General features: G+C 45.1%; 1 protein-coding gene across 9 annotated transcripts in view; it reads left to right on the top strand.

Annotated features, from left to right (window-relative positions):
- The window catches only part of CACNA1G (calcium voltage-gated channel subunit alpha1 G), a 142,857-nt gene that overhangs the window by 101,437 nt on the left and 24,269 nt on the right, over positions 1 to 17,151 (top strand). For 3 of the 9 annotated variants that reach the window (XM_069032281.1, XM_069032279.1, XM_069032287.1), the window contains 5 exons: positions 5,570 to 5,696; positions 8,390 to 8,515; positions 9,128 to 9,217; positions 9,795 to 10,008; positions 12,456 to 12,506. In XM_069032281.1, the coding sequence (XP_068888382.1) occupies positions 5,570 to 5,696; positions 8,390 to 8,515; positions 9,128 to 9,217; positions 9,795 to 10,008; positions 12,456 to 12,506 (608 nt within the window). The remainder of the gene's footprint in view (positions 1 to 5,569; positions 5,697 to 8,389; positions 8,516 to 9,127; positions 9,218 to 9,794; positions 10,009 to 12,455; positions 12,507 to 17,151) is intronic. The other 6 variants (XM_069032283.1, XM_069032286.1, XM_069032285.1 and 3 more) reach the window with 3 other exon arrangements.

The raw sequence follows: 17,151 nt of genomic DNA, 5'->3' as shown, positions 1-17,151 counted from the left end.
CTCAAAGCATCTTTGTGTGCCTGCCATATCTTACTGCTGCTTCCTCCATAAAAAGGTTCGCTTTGAGTCAAGATTTTTCTCTTTCAGAACAGAAAAATGGGGCCCTGCTTCTGATAGAAGATGTTGTTTTACTACCCCTGTGTGAATAATTCTAAATAACAATGGCCATCCCTATACATATATCTTTCAAATATTCTCAACAGCTATAAAGGACATTCTGTTCAGTTGGTCTGTATATGTGTGTTGTGCCTGGTGAGTTTTAGGATGTGAGCTGCTTTTAATCATTTTTCTCTGGACAGCTGGCACCACTGGGGTAGTTCAGCTTGCTCCCCATGTAAGTAGACTGTATTCCTATGTGACTCCAATTCAGACTCTTCTCTCTTTGTGTGGCCCCTGGTATCTCATGTCAGCTGCAGTTTCTGGGGTAGTTTCTGCCCAGTTTTTGGTTGGGTAGATTTGCTCTGCTCCTCTGTTTCTGCTGATTTTTGACCCATGTTAAGAAAACCTATAAAATAACCTAGATGGCTCAGGGTAAAAGAAGGATTGATTTCTCTTCTCTGAACTATGGAATGGAAGTTTCTCTTTTGATGTTCCATGGTTAAATCCGATTTAAAGGGAGACATTTGGGTTGTGCTGATCTCTGCTGGAGTCACCTGTCTGACCTGGTCAAAGCCCTGTATGCTTCTTTGTAGATCTGTGGGGCTGTCTGGGTCTTTTTTAACTGGAGCCTTTCTCTCTAGTCACCTATGTGCATGAATAATCTGCAGCTATGGGTTATAACCCACTCAGTAACTGCAGGCTGGAGGAAGACCTGCCATCTGAAGCATGTGTAGGATTACGCTCTTCCATTGCTATTGCATTCCTGTTGGTATTTGATTTGTTTTCTCAAGAGAGTATGTGAATGTTTTCAGCCAATATGCTGCTCTCTACTACAAAGGAAACGTAAAAAAAAGACAGCAACAAGCCCATTCCCTAAATATGTTCAGAATCAGTTCTGTTCTTCCATAATTAGATTTGTAGGAAATGAAAAAGCAGCCATCAAACTGGGGGCTTTTCAGTAAGTCATAAATCTCTGCCTGTGGAAGCCCATCTGCCTCCGTGCTGCACATCTGGGCTGCCCTGAGCAGCCTCTGCCCACAGCTGCCCGCGCTGCCTTTGCTGCAGGCTCAGTGTGTGGCTCAGGGATCACATCCTCGCTGCACAGCCGGGATGTGCAGCTGCATCCACGCAGGGCGACAGCTGGGACAGGTGACCTGAGGTCTTTGCACACCGTGGCTCCAGTTCCCGTGCCTGGGTGAAGTCTCCCATGGAGGCTGAGCCAGTTTTTCTTTTCCAGGAAGGTGTAAGGCAGGGATCAAAGCAAATGCACCTCTCCCACCACAGAGGAGCAAACCTGACTCCTTCTGTCCTCCCTTTCTGGGGACACTCCAGGACAGGGCTGCAGGAGGACACCCTCAGTGAGAAGCCAAGCCACAGCTGCGTGTGTCACACTCAGTTCAAGAGCAGAGACCACCCTCGTCATCTCTGTGTTACCTTTCCCACTGGGCAGCCTGGAAGGGGGATTCTTGCAAAAGATCTCCCTCATTCTGTCTCTGATTTGCTCCTGTAGAAACCACCCCATTGCTTTATGGAGCACACCAACCCCCACACGCTTCTGCCTTCTGCCCAGGCATTGAAAAACCTGACCTGTATGCCAGTCACGGGGTTTTGATTGCGTGATTGATTATCAGCCTCCAAATTGAATCCATGAAGATTCAAGCCCAGCTTTATGACCAGAATTCCAAAAATAAATCCGCAACGGAGTGATATTTAAAGATGCTTCCATGATCCTCTGATGTTTCAGCCAGTAAAGGGATTGCTTATAAAGTAACATTCCTTCCTAATGCATTCAACCTGCTGTTTTTGGGATCAAGTGTTGTAGAGTAACATACAACAGAAATCAAAATTGAAAATGTAGTCACATTTAATGTGGGTGGACTTCAGGGCTGTTTTACTCTCTGCAGAGCCCGGGCTTTGACTTCTAAAGCACACAGATAAATTATTCACTTTTATACTATCATGGTCTAATAGTAATTTCATAACTCTCTTCTATCTATCATATCTATCATCACCTTTGCTAATTTTTTTTTAATCTGTGGAGGAAGATCTTCATTAATGTTGATCTGTTGCTTCATCTAAGTACTACTACTTCTTCTGAGAGCTCTCATCAGGAAGGCTTAATGTTGGTAATGGATCCAACTGGGATGAGGTTGGCAGTGGGTTTGGAGCATCTCACACCAGGGGTTTAACAGCATTGGGAATGCTCAGACCAGAAGAACCAGGTGGAATTATAGGGATTAACATTTCTTCACACTGAAAAAAAGAAGAAAGAATGTCTCATTTAAATTTCCCTGTTTGTGATGTGCCTAATGCAGACTGGAATTGTGCTGAATGGAAGCTCGTCAGGTCTCCTGTTCTTGCACAACTGCAGGGCTCCAAATCAGCCACATCCTTCAGCCATAAATTGCAGGGGTGTGGGTCAGATAATAAGATTTTACAACCCTGGTAGCAGCAGGACCTTGGCAATACTGATGAGGTGTGGGGATGCTGTATGTTGATATATTGGAGGTGATACTAATAATCTGGAAAAGCTGAGAATTTCATTGACACCTTAGAGAATTGTCAGACTCTGGAGAATATCAGGAATCTTTGCACAGGCTTGCCTCAGTGCTGGATCAGGCCCTTAGACTGAGGCAGCTCCAAGGTCTGAAGGTTTCCATTAGTAAGAGCTATTATTTTTCACAATTTTTTCAAAGTCTTTTCTCCCTGTAGTGCTGAAAACAGCACTGGCATGGAGCTAAACTGGTGGCAGCTTTTACCCTAATGCATTCTAATTTGAGGAATTCCCTGGTTGATCAAAACACTTGAATGAGCCAAACACTGCAGTTTTTCAGCCCTTTTTTCCTCAACACACACGACTTTGCAAAGTCAGACAAGTAACCTCCTATTTTCCCTCTCAGCTGGATACCTTACAGGGGAAATCACTTTATTATTTCTAGAACAGCATTTCTTAATAACTGTTGGAGAAAATTATCAACTTTAAACTCTGGAGACTAAATTCCTTCCTTGTTCCCCAAAATTTAAGGATGCTCCAGTAGTTCAGACATAGACCTTCATTTTAGAAGACTTTGGTTCCGTCTTGCATGACAATGGGCAGAAGTCCATGACCCCTAAAGTCAGGATCCCTAAAGGCAGGATCCCTAAAGGCACCAAAGGACCTAATTTACATTGAAATAATTGGAATTGAGTTGCCTTCCTACTTCTGAGAACGTGGCTTGCCCTCCTTCCATGCCTCAGTTTCCCACCTGTAGTTTGGCAGATGTAGCGTTTCACCCAGGACTGTGTGAGGGATGTGAGGGCTGTGGAGCTCTTTAGTCCATCTGAGGAGCTGGAAGAGATGTTCAGCCTCAGTCTGTCCAGCCCAAGGCTCGCTTTGTGCACTCAGACACGGCCTGTTAGGCTGCATTACCTGGCTCATTGAGTCAGGCACACTGAGCTGCTCTCCAGCCCCTGTTTGCTGGCTTGGGCTCAGCTCTCAGCCCCGTGACAGCAGCAGTGAGGTCTCCAGCCTGGGCTAATCCCTCTGGGCAGCTTTGGCAGCCCACACTGACCAGTCCCCACACTGCTCGTGGGGTGTGCAGCCTTCTGCTCCCTCAGCCATCTCACCCTCCAGCTCCTTCCCTAAAACACCCAGATCTGAGCGTCAGGAAAGCTGTGGTGTCTGAAATAGGGAGCCACAGCACCTACCTGGCAGAAATGTCCAGCGTGAGGAATAGCAGCATCTGCTCTTTGTGTTTCACTGGTAAGAGAGTGGATAAAAATACCACCATCTGTTTCTTTCTGAAAGTGATAACTGATGAGTTACCCTTGACATTTTGAGTAAATATTTAACCAGGAAAAAAAGGAAATCAGCTTTAGCTTCTCAGGATATGGTTTAAAGCCAACAGTTTTGGTAAGATCGCCTGGCCGTGTGTTGAGCACTGCAGGTCACTCAACCTGCAGGCTCTGGGGCAGGAGAGGGAGGGTGCAGGTTGGCTGTGGTCCCAGCTGAGGCCATGAGTGATGGGAGTGTGGATGTGTCCATGGGGACCTCTGCTGGGAGCACCATGCCCGGGAGAGGGAGAGGAGCAGAACTTGGAGCCTGTCCAGGCAGCAAAGTTGCAACAGTGCTTCAGGTGGTGGAGCCAGACTCGGGAAGAAATGGGAGAGGTGGTGAGAGCACTCCCGTGGAGAAAGAGAGACCCAGGCAGAAACTAGAAGGTGGGGAAGTTTGGGGCACATTCAAGAGCCAAGTGTTCAAAGGAGTCACCAGCAGCACCCAGAAAGGCACAGGCACTCCCCTCCTCTGACTTTCACAGCATTTAACTGCTTCTGACTTGTGCAAGCACAGTTTCTATGGCATCAGTACAAACTGATTTACAGTGCTAGTGAAATGCTTAATTCCAGTTGGCATCAGGAGGAGGGAGGCATGTAACCTCTTCAGATGCCTTTCTTGGTCCCTACCTTCAGGTCAGTGAGGCTGAATACCTCGTTCATCTTTCCCAGCATGGTGAGATGGCTTCTCTAAATCACACAAGACTCGTCCTTTCCTTGCAACATTAACCTTGAGAGTATAGTATAGTTTCTACTTCTTTTCTTTTTTTTTCTTCAGTCATGAAGTCCACATTATTCTTCTTCAACTTTCTGATATGATCTAATCTTCTGTTATGAAATTCTGTGTGATACCAGACAGACAGGAGCTACAGAAATTAGGTTAGATGCTTCTGGTCCTGCCAGTGAAGTTTCACCTGGAGGACAGCACTGGTTTAGAACTGAGGGTGTACAGTGGGTATAAAACAGAAATTGTGATGGTCTGAGGGGTAGCTCAGGTCTCTGTATACAGCAGCACTATAAGGACACTACAGATTATTTTTTAAGATAAGGAGTGATGAAAACTGGTACAGGTTGCCCAGAGATGTGATAGATGCCCCATCCCTGGAAATATCAGGGGCTCTGAGCAGCCTGATCTAGTAGGAGATGTTCCTGCTCATTGCAGGGGGTTGGATTGGATGACCTTTAAAGGTCCTTTCCAACCCAAACCATTCTATGATTCTGTAATTGCTGGCATGATGTGCAGACAGATGTGTAAGAGTGGCAGCTCCGTTTCATCAGGTGTCTTGCCTAAATCTGTATAGGAAGGGACAGTGGGAGGCCCTCTCTTTGCAGTCCTGAGCAGGCTACAGGCATGAAAGTCTGTGTCTGTGGATGGCCCAAGCAAAGCAGCTGAATTTTCTGACCTGGCTCCTTGTATGTTTTCTCTTCCTCCTCTATTTATGCAAAGTTGGGTGTATTAGGCAGAGACCCTTCCCTCCAAGACCTCCATAACTTCACTGGTCAGTCTTCCAGAAGTGCTTTTTCCATCATGATTTTTGAGTCACTTTTCAGTCCAAAATTTTTTCTAATGCTATGTTCTTCATGTCCTCTCTCTTGATAGGAGGCAAAACTGGGCAGGAACCGGACTAACAGCTTTTGTGCTTACTTGCCCCTACAGAGTCATTAGTCGAGCCCAAGGACTGAAGCTGGTGGTGGAGACTCTCATGTCATCCTTGAAGCCCATTGGGAACATTGTGGTCATCTGCTGTGCCTTTTTCATAATCTTTGGGATCTTGGGAGTTCAGGTGAGTCCTCGTAAGCCTCAGCACTTAACCTGAAAGCGTAACAAGCCCCAAATTTCCCCATGTCTGGGTATCTGTAAGCATGGCACAGTGTAAGCCTTTCTGAGCTTGAACTGATGTCAGGATGGATGGGGTGTCCCTGCTCACTGCAGGGAGTTGGACTAGGTGGCCTATAAAGGTCCCTTTCAATCCAACCCATTCCGCGAGTCTATGATCTCCCCCCCGCCTTTTTTCTAGTTACAAACTGATGGGGAAATAGAAACTCAAAGCTGAAATCATTGGCTTGTAAACTCCAGAGAGACCTTGACCTGGAGATTCATTCAGATTCTGACAGTTTGTGTAACTGAAAGCTTGCAGAAACAAAGATTTCTGAGTCTGTTTCCTGCTGGCTCTGCTGGCAATATCCTCAGTCCCAGGAGTGCAGGAACCCAGGGGAAAAGTGGCAATTTCCAATGCACTTGGTTTCTCATTACCTGGGAAGAAGAGATTGCTTCATATAAATATTCTGACATAACACTTACTTCTTTCTGAAGTTTATCTGATCTGTCACAGCCATCTTTTGGAAAGCAACTCTATTTGGCTTTGTTTTGGAAAGGTGTCTTATATAATATTTTACTCTAACATACTGCTTAAATAATAAATACAGCATTGAAAATAAACAGGAAAGAAAATCATGCCATCCATAACCACCTCAGCAGCTAGATTGGTTTAGCATTACAGCATAACAGCATCCATCCATTATATTAAACGGATTCATAAAACTAAGCATATCCCATAAAACAATCTAACACTCAGACATGGGAAAATTTATGCCAGACAACAAAACTTGCAGTATGCTCTTTGAATTTCATCCCTGCTAATTGCAATGCTTTCCCTGGTGACTTGCAGCCTTACGTTAAATTGTCATGACTATTGATGTGGTTCGGTGGTAGACACAAGCAAGACTGATCCTGTATTTAGGATGCACAATTCTCAGTTAATATTTACGTCTAATTAGGTGTAAGATGAGGCTGGAGCTATTTTCTATAAAAAGATGATCTCTCAAAGTTACAGTTAATTTTTCCATGTAAATATAAGCTGGGGATCAAACTAGAGGTTTTTAATGCTATTAAAATCCAGACATCGAAGTTTCTAACAGCGTGTCCTCTTAGCAAAACTGTTTTGGTTGTAGAGCTGCCCACGTGTGAATAGTCATTAATACAATACAAGAAAGAGGTGGATAAAGTAAGTCCAGTAGGAAACACTGGGTCTTTTCCTTTCACAAGTGCCAAACCATGAAGCATTGACAAGGATCAGTGTTTTTGCAAATTGGGCTTTGTATTTCCAAGCCCTGTCAGGAGCCCTGTTACTGCTGCCACATGTGTGGCATTACAGTCCAGCTCCCAGACAAGTTATATTTACAGGCAGTATGCTAAACCCAGTTATTTACCTTCCTGCTTAATTAAAACTTTTCTCTGTGAAGACTGTATCTCCCCAGTCTGCCTTACCACAGATAGTGTTTCTCCATGGAAAGATCAGGGAATACTTCTTGCATCTAAAAGTTCTATGATTGTGTTGAGCAGTGATTAATTTTGCATGCCTAGAGACCATCTTCCTGCTGTTGATTTCTGAAGGAAACCCATGGAGTAATGTGTGGGTTTATCTTGTTCACTATTATTTCTACTGATATTTGTCTAGAACAACAGATCAAACCCCATCAGTGTCTCTTCTCTGTATACCCAGGTGGTGTTTTAAGGAGCCTGGAGAGCAGGTTGCCATTTCCCCCCCTTCTCAACAGTAATGTCAATAGCTTCTGTCAGCCAATAAAACTAGATTTGTTGTCTGTCTCCTGGGCTTTGATACCATCCATCCTGCTAGCATCAATCACCCTGTCTGAAGCAGTAATCATCCCCTGACACTCTCTGTTCCATGTGTGGGAAGCACCAGGTCTAGAATTAAGCACGTGGAGGCTCCTGTTCCTCATGCAGGTATAAATCAGGAGCTGACTCTCCAGGAGTTGCATCTCCCCAGGTTTAAAACAAAGAAAATAAGCTCAGGATCAGGTACCTAGCGCCAGCTGGGCTTGGCTCCTTAAGCTGTGCACAGGGAATATTTTCAGTGACCCTGCACAGACTGCAGAGCTTTATGACAGCTGGGGCACAGCACCCAGGATCAGAGAGCAAAGCAGGACTGACAGCAGTCTTGATTCAACACGAACGTCACTCCCAGGGGCTCGTCTCCCCTCTGAAGTGTCCCCTTGTGACCTCTGTGAGCAGAGATTAGTCCATCACTGGGCCTCTTTGCTGCCACCTTTTCTCTGCTGACAGAGGGCCCCTGTTGCACTTCATTTGTGGTTAACTGGGCTGAGAGTCACCAGAGTTGTTCCACGTGTGGTAAGAAGCCATTAGCTGGTCTGGGCTATTGGCTGGGGCTACACTTGAGCTGACAACCCAGGAGCAAAGGCCTTTAGACAAGTCTCAGATCACTGAACCAGACAGCTTATTGCATGAGGTGGGTGCCCTAAACGATGTGAAATCATGCATTTGCTCATTAGGTGCATATTATACAGGTTGCTCACTCTTAATAACCTTCATGAATGAGGTCAGTTCCCTCAACAGCTCTGCTTGGTGTGGGCTGTGCAGAGAACCCCGGAGAAACGCCCATCACCTGTGTAGACTGAACCCTGACACTTCCTCTCTTCTTTGCATGTTTTGCAGCTTTTCAAAGGCAAGTTTTTTGTCTGTCAGGGGGAGGACACCAGAAACATCACAAATAAATCGGATTGTACAGAAGCAAGCTACAAATGGGTCCGGCACAAGTATAATTTTGATAATCTCGGCCAGGTATTAATAGAACGGTAATCTGCTTCTTTGCTCCTTTACCTCCTTGACTTAAAACCTGTGCATTATTATCCCACGGGATTTTCTTACCGGGCACTGCCAGCCGCAGTAAATATTCAGTTCACATACACAGCATTCTGTCTCTGTAAATCCCAAAGGCAGTGTTTCCAACCAGGCATACACTTCTTTTTGGAACAGAACAAGCACATGTGGCTTCGTGGAGCACTTAATTGCTTCACTGCTACATAACAAACCAAATATATCTTGCAGAAGGGCTTGTCTAATAGAGCCGGACATTTTCAGCCATCTCTGCAACGCAGACTTATTTTAGCAGTGTGGTAAGAACTAATTAGTTGGGAGCAGTAGAGACCCGGAGGGAGGAAATGAAGCCACTTTTTTCTTCAGCACTGTGGTTTCCGAATTACTGCTCATTGCTGTACCGAGCATTGGCATTGATAAGTTTTGCTGCCAAGAGAAATCTTGATCATCAAAGTGTCCCATTATCAGACAGGTAATGACATTCCTCAGGCAGGAAAGGGCGAAGAGGAGTAAGATGTTAGAAGTAAAAGAGCTTTAGTGCAACTGTGCCTAACTTTTTCTTCCATGCATTTCTAGGCCCTGATGTCTCTCTTTGTCCTGGCCTCCAAGGACGGGTGGGTGGATATCATGTATGATGGCTTGGATGCTGTGGGAGTCGACCAGCAGGTACAAGCTGCAGCAGAGCTGTAACAAATGACTTGTCAAAGGTCAACACATTTTAGCTCTTGTTTTGCAAAGCACTGTGGGCTTCCACAGTCAAATGGCGTTATGGGGTTAGGATCCAGGGTGGCATTTAATCCAAGTCATGGGATGTGATGAGGAGTTCAGCAAAAAGTCTGGATTTGTACTCAAAATTTTCCCTACAGATTTTGCAACACGACTGGTGTAACTTGCATTAAGAGAAGTGCACCTGTCAAAGGATGGTTTGACTTTTTGAGCAATTTGGTCATTTCGGGAGAAAAGAAGTGCTTTGTGTAGGTAGAGGTTTTCAGTGAGGGACTTACAGTAGCTGCAAAGGATGCTGCTGTCATTTTGGCACAAAAGAGGTGGTGCTTCTGTCCTCAACACACATTTTAGGAGCATTCAGTTAAAATGTCTCAGAAAGCTCTAATTTTCAGGAAGAGCAGGGCAGCCTGAGCTCCCTGAAAGGGCCATGAGTTCTGTGAATGGCACAGATGTATCAATTTGCTCCCATTCTTTTTTTTTGAGGTTCAGTTGAAATTTGCCTTCCTCCACTTTGCAGCCAGTCATGAACTACAACCCATGGATGCTCCTCTACTTCATTTCCTTCTTGCTGATCGTGGCCTTCTTCGTCCTCAACATGTTTGTGGGGGTGGTAGTGGAGAATTTCCACAAGTGTCGGCAGCACCAGGAGGAGGAAGAAGCCAAGAGGCGGGAGGAGAAGAGGCTCCGCAGGCTGGAGAAAAAGAGAAGGAGTAAGGAGAAACAGATGGCTGGTCGGTAGTCTTTCCACATCTTTCTGAGTCCTGCTTGACCTTCCACACGATCCCCTCCTCCCTCCCCTCCCTGCCTCGTGTCTGGTGATAATTCTTCTCCCAAAAGCATGTCCAGCTATAAAATTTGCATGAAGGAAATAGTGTCATTTTAGGCTGAGCAAGGAGCCAAGGAAGCCTTTTTAATGGCTGCATGATTTGCAATGACCTTTCCATTGGAGGTTATTTAAATTAAAAAATAATAATAATCAGACCTGGAGCTTCTTGGATAGCAGAGCTCAATGTTACACAAATAGTGACAATTGCAAAGATCAGCAGTGCTGGATGGCATCGTAAATCTGAGTCATGAGCACTGCTGCTGATAACCAGGTTCACTATTTGGTTTATTACAGTCTTGTAATGCCACAGTGATGTTACCTGTCCCATTTATCAAGCAGGTTTATTTATTGGCACAGTAGCACCACGGCTATTCAAGAATGTAATAAAATAATGGAGCCATCTCATTGTAGTAACGCTTTAAAACTCCTTAGAGAAACATATCAATGCATTTGCTTGAGAAATACAGATTAGAAGGAAAAAAAGAAAACCAGACAAGGAGAGTAACTAACTAGACAAAATAGTGCTGGTGTAAATTGAGCCCAAGTCCCAAGTGGATGTGCAAGCATGCAGCCCTGCCTAGAGGAGGCCCTACAGGTGAAACGAGGAAAGACCCCACTCTGCCAAAAGTCTCCAACCTGACATTTGTCTCTTAGTCTCTTTTCATTTTAATGTAGTTGAATAAGTCAGAAATAAGTTAGCCAGAGGCCACAGGTCAGAGGTGCTCTTCTTCTTGCATGCTCTCTCTTCTGACTGAACTTTCTCCATTGCCCTTCCTGTCCATGGCCTCGCACTTTCCCTCCCTGGTCAGTCTGCCTGCTGCTCTCTCCCTGTCCTCTTTCACTTCTCTCTTTGACAGACTTCAGGACTGTTTAAGAGGCTGTCTGATCAGATGCTTGTTTCCAAAGCTGGTGATATTAAGTCTGTTTTATTTTTTAATAGCCTAAGAGGTGTTTAATAGCTGTGACAGGCTTAATCACGGAACCACGTTACCACAGCACTGCCTCGGCCTCCCTCAGTTCAGCACTTACCCAACCATTTCCTTTGGTCACATCTTTCAGTCCCATGAGCTTCACAGGTTTTGTAACCACTAGGATGTGTCACACCAGCCTCTGGACATCAAACTTGGGTTTATGCCGAGAGCCTGGCTCCCTCACTGGCCAGTGGAAAGATGGAGGCTTCCCTCAAGAGCGCTGGAGGACACGTTAGACTGTTCTCAGTTAAGTGGGATACAGATGGAAAGAGTCTTTTTTGGTTGTTGGGTTTTTTTGGGTATTTTTTCCCCCTCAAGAAAATGCCTAGAAAGCTCTTTTGCTTAGTCCAAGTTCCCAAGCACAGTTTCAAGCTGATGAGTTAGAAAAGGATTTTAAAGGCTGGATAGAAAGATCGCTATTTAAAGTTGCAGTTTTGGAATGCAGACATTTCTATAGAAGAAAAATAGTTGTTTAGTTATTATTAATTACCTTATTTATAATGCTAGAGGAACTAGATGAAGAAAAGATGTAAGTCTGGGCAATTTCCCAGCGGGAAGGAATCACAAACCATCCTTGGAGATACAGTTATTCATTCAGTGCTATGAAATGCCTAATTAAAGAGGCAATAAACAGCTATTTTACTGAGGATCAAATATTGCTGAGTATTCAATTGCCATAAAAACCTTTCAAGAGCAAAGTATGAAGTCCTCCAAATTGCTTCAGAACAGTTTTCCCAATCCACGCTCAGCGAAACATTGGTTTTAATTGACCATGTCCAGCTTTGCCCTCGGAGGCAACAGATGTCATTGCTTAACTTTGTTCTGCACAGTGGGAACTTGCAGCTGAAACCAAGACTAGGCCTGGGATTGTGCCAGCAACTGCATGGGGGTTTCTTTCAGCTGGGCTTCCTGACTGACCCCAGATGCCCAAACCAACTTAGGGATGTCAGATACAGACAGACATGGAAATCTGACTGGTGGCACGGTCATTTTTGGTTGTAGACTCTTCCAATGCATTTATCCAGTCAGGTGTCTGAAAACCAGGGAAGCGTGTGAGATCCGAGCTGTGGGCAGGTGCAGGAGTGGTCGTTGCGAGGTGTCGCTGTCCCAGATTGTCCTTCAGCAGCGTCGTCTTCTTCATCATCAACTGAGGGGGTTCTTGGGGATCTCTTGGGCTTCCACCGGTGCCTGTGGGAGAAGCACAAGAGCCCTTCCTTTTTCACGCGTGCCTGAGCCCACCCTCCATGAGGCGCCAGGATCCCACAAGGAAGCACTCCTGATAGAGGCCACGGAGAGCCTGAGAGCCACAGGGACCTGCGAAGGGGCTGGGGAGTCTTGCCGTGTGTCCTGCCGGGTGATTAATGCCGTTTCGTTCTTTTAGATCTAATGCTGGATGATGTATTAATGGAGAGCTCAGCCAGTGCAGAGCAAGGTACTGGGAAGCCGGCACGTCTCGTCCCCCTGAATGGCAGTGCTGTGTCACTAACGGCTGGCCACCGCGCCCGAGGCATCCCACTAAACCGTGTGTGTGCTGCAAAGCTCGTTTGCTTCCTTCATGGCACACGCATCTCATCCTGAGCTGCAGGTCTGCAGACCTGCCTCAGCACTGACACTTGCAAACCCTTAATTTACTCCTCGATCATCTTACGTTATTCAGTATTTTTTTTTCCCCCCCTCTGGTTTTCATTAAGACACTGTCAGACTTTTCATGGCTTTTTTTTTTTTTTTTCTCCTTTTTTTTGGTTGTTTTGGCTTTTTTTTCTTAAGAGAATTATGACTGGACTGTGAAATAGGTCCTCTACTGTTGACTTTAGCTTTCCAACCACCAGCTTAGGGGTCTGAATAATTTGCAGGTGTGTCTTTGGAAGGCTTAGGGAGGATATTTCATTATTTCTTCAGCCCTTTATTACTGCTCCACAAACACTGTGCTCCAGGGAGTAATTTTTTCAGCAGGGTAAAATTCAGTATAGGGCACAGCCTCAGTGCTTCAACAGGGAGCTCAACCCCACACCAACCCCCGCTGTGGACATGGGGTTTAGTCATTGTGCTGCCCAGCATGTAAATTCTGTTTGAATTAAGAGTTGCTCAATTGATTTGATTAAGAGTTGCTCAATCCATGAGGCATCTTGTAAATTAAAAGAAATAAAAATACCATCTCAAAGCCTTTCCAGGTCCTGGTGGGCATGGACCAGCTGGACTCAACGCTAATGGGGTCCGAGCTGTCCCTTTCAACCCACAGCTTGCTCACACCTCCCTTTCCCAGCCCGCTTTCTCAGGATGAAGCTCAGGGATGCAAATCTGTCCCTTGCTCTTTTTATTTTTAGGAGAAGCTTTGATCTGGCAAGCATTTTGTTTAATTCATAACTTAAGGATATTAGCCTGAATAATTAAAGAGGCACCAACATAGAAACAAATAGAGCTGTAATTTTTTGACAAAAATAATACAGTACGAAAATTGTGCCATTAAAACTCTCACCTGTGCACAGGCCCCCACTGCTTGAGTGGGAGCAGGGCTCCATCCATCTCTCTTAGATTGCAGGGAGTTTTGATTAAATAAAAATTGGCTTTCACTGCAGAGATAACTCAAGGAGACAGAGGTTCTACCTTATATTTCTAAGGCCTTGTTGGAAGTTATCACAACATGCTTTAATAAATCCTGAATCTCCTTCCCACTGCCATTCCTGATATTTATATTTCTTTGCTGTCTTCCTTGCTGCTCTTGCTGGGCCTCCTGGCCTCTCCTGTGAAATGGGGGCAGCGTGAGGGAGGGGCTCTCACTGGGTTTGGTGATCTGGTTATTTTTTCTTCTTTTTGCTTGATTGTGACTCCTCTCCTGGTCCTACAGAGTTGCATCAAGGCTGTCTTATTTTATGTTATTTTTGAGGCACTGAGGTAATTCCAAACCCCTCCGTTATCCCGTGCAGGCTCAGAAAGCCTCTTAGCGTTTGCCCTTAAAACGTGTACAATTGTCAGGTCTGTGCTTTGTGTTCCCTTTTGTTGTCTTTTCTTTGGATCCAGTGGCAGTGAATGTGCCATGCTGCTCTTCAGGCACCAACATGAGGAAATAGAAAGGTTTTATTTCTGAACCTGACTGTTGGGAATTTAGGGAATCAGGCCCGGGTGCTGTAGACGAACCTTCTGTGGTTCAGTGAGGAGCCTGGAGTTGTGACCCAAAGCTCGCCCACATCCCTGCACTTTCAGAGGGCTTCTTTTCTCTTTCTATGAAGACAAGGTGAAATTGTGTGTGGGTGTGTGGGTGTGCGTGCGTGTGCTGCTGCCTGGTGCTTAGTGAGATATTTTATTATTTTATTTTTTTTCTTTTTTTTTCTTCTCCAAGTCTACATTCTATCACAACTGGAATCTTCGCAGTGGAAATAATTTATCATTTTCCATTTCACTTTATTTTTTTTTTTAAATAAATGCATTCAGTACAATAAAAGCCAAGTAAAACTCTGTGTTTAAATAAAACAAGTTCCTTCAGTGCAAACTACTTTTTAACCTAATAATATTCTTGATACAGTTTGTAAATCCAGCTGCGTCAAGGGCTCACTGCTCACTGAGTTTGCTGCTGTCCTCCAGATATACTCAAACCTGCAAAGGAGTTAATTCCCTTATTATAGGAGAAGGAAGAAGCTGAAGGAGACAGTAATGGAATTGTCCCACTCTTGTGAATTCCAATTTCCCATGCCCACGCACCTCCAGCTCGAAGTCACCTCGGGGAAAGTGGCAATTTCTCTCTTGACAGGGCTATATTCAGAGGCAGATGCTCCTCAGAGATATTTGGGCTGCATGCCCAACCTGATTCCCCCCCAAAAAATGCAGTTAATGGGAAGAAGGTGGCCCCAGTCCCACTCCCTGCTGTGCTGGCAGAGGCTGGCTGAGCCCTGGGAGACTCTGGGAGCTGGGAGTGGCACTGCCCAGCAAAAACAGGGGTGCCCCAGTGCTGCTCTGCTGGGCATTGGTGTTGTTTCACAGGTGACGTCCCACAGCCATCAGACAAATGCAGTACAGAGTTTAGTGCCCCAAACCCAGTCTGGGATCACTGAACCCCAAGGGCATCTGGCCTGGGAAAAGGTAGACAGGGATTAGGAATGGGAAATGTTTATCCTGCAACAGCAATGGTCATTTCCTTCCAATCAAACAGGAGAGAACAGTGGCAAGTTCCCAGCCCTTGTCAAGGGGATCAGTTATAATCCTACAGCTTAATGCCAAGAGTTGAGTAGTCAAGCTTGGGATACAACCTGAGTTGAGAGCCCATAGAAATGATGAGCTAAAGCCAAGTGCACCCCGGTCCAGGCACTGCTTCCCTTGCCAGCACAGTTGGTCCTCTTGGACCACCATCACCCAGGATGAAGGGGCAGGTGGGACTTGGTCACACCACCTCCCAGCTGGCTGCAACATCCCTTTCTTACCTGGGTTAGGAGGAGATTTCTCAGGATCCACTGTCTGAGCCATGTTTATCCTGTGTAATGATCTCCAGATTTGACCCACTTCTCCCTCTGTCTTGGCCTCCAGCCCAGGTGAAGCAGCTTGATTTACACCCTGTTTACCAGCCTGATGTCTCGTAGTGGGCTTTTGCTGTATTTCCTCATCTTTTCTCATTCTGCCAATTCTTCTTTGTTGGTTTGCTCTCCTCCTCCTTCCTTTAACACCGTGTGTGCCTGGAAGCCACATTAACCTTTCCAGTAATAACCAAGACTAACCCAGAGCTCTTGTTGTTCTTGACACAGTGTATTGTAACAGTACAGTAATGTGGTGTTGTGTTAGTTGTGAAGTTCACCACCCGGAGTTTAACAGATGTCTGTATTTCCCAAGATGTTGGTATTGTTAAGCTCTTTATTGCAATAATTACAAATGGCACTGTGTCATAGGGGGCACGGGCTTTGCACAAGGGGAATTAGACCAGAGCTATCCCCAAATTCTCTGCAGAACTCTGCAGGGTCGAGTTAAAGAAATGGTATTGTCACAATGGTAAAAACCAGTTTATCTGTTCAGAAAGTTCCCTGCCCACCTAGACACAGTGGGGATTTATCCCTAGCCCTCAGGCAGCACGTTAGCCTGTGTGGAGTCATCCCACGGGAGCATCCGTGTGGCACCAAGATGCATGGCCGGCATGGGGACACCGGGGAAGTGAGTGATGGCATGATCTGTAAGCATGGGTTGCCAAATCCCCTCTCAAAAAAGTTAATGGGGAAGGATGGAACATTTATCACTGGGAATTTTCGAAGGCTGCAAGGGCATCTGTGAGAGCAGCATCCAGAGAGGCTTGGCTGTGGAAACCTGGGTGCTGGGAAGGGTGAACAGGAGGTTTGGGAGAGGCAGGTGCAGAGGGGAAAAGCCTTTGCAGATATCTGAACAATTAGCAACCCTGCTTATAAGGTCATGCACTGGCTAATCCAGGTGCAGGAGCCCTGCACAGGGAACATTTACAACCTCTCTCTAAATCCTCTCTCTGTTCTAACAGCATCAGTGCTATTCTGTAGGATTTGGAATTACCTGTCAGTCAAAGCTGAGAAAAAAAATTGAATTCCAGTGTAATTATTCATAAGTAAATCCATTGCAGGAAAAGGTAGAAACATTGACATTTTTCTTTTTGAATGTGAATTATACATAACTGTAGAAGAAGTAAGTGATCCAATTAGGATGGTGTTTCTTTCCGAGATGATAAGTTGGTTCATAAAAATAGGTCCTATTCCTAACCTAATTGTATTCAAACATTTTAGTTAATTTGCTACTCATAATTTAGCATAATGTGATCGAGATATCTTGACTTTATGGAGATTTATGCAGATTCTGAGATATCTGACAAAGTCTTCTGAGTGAGTCAGCAACTACTAGTCTGCTTTTTTTCATAAGCACTCAATAGATTCAGCATGAAAATTAATTGTATAGACCTTTTCATCAATACTGTGCTTTAGCACTCAGGTGCAGATCACCTAAAGCCCACTGCTGATCAGAAAGTGAATATTAATACTGCCTTTCATTTGATGACATTGAAACAGAATTTTGGGCCTTCCAAACCCCTACAGAATAAAACTGCTGACTGTTTTTTCCCTTTGGTCCCTGAGCTGGAAGGG

Source organism: Aphelocoma coerulescens, chromosome 18 (genome assembly GCF_041296385.1).
Source record: "Aphelocoma coerulescens isolate FSJ_1873_10779 chromosome 18, UR_Acoe_1.0, whole genome shotgun sequence".
Taxonomy (NCBI): Eukaryota; Metazoa; Chordata; class Aves; order Passeriformes; family Corvidae; genus Aphelocoma; species Aphelocoma coerulescens.
This window is presented reverse-complemented; position numbering and strand designations above follow the sequence as displayed.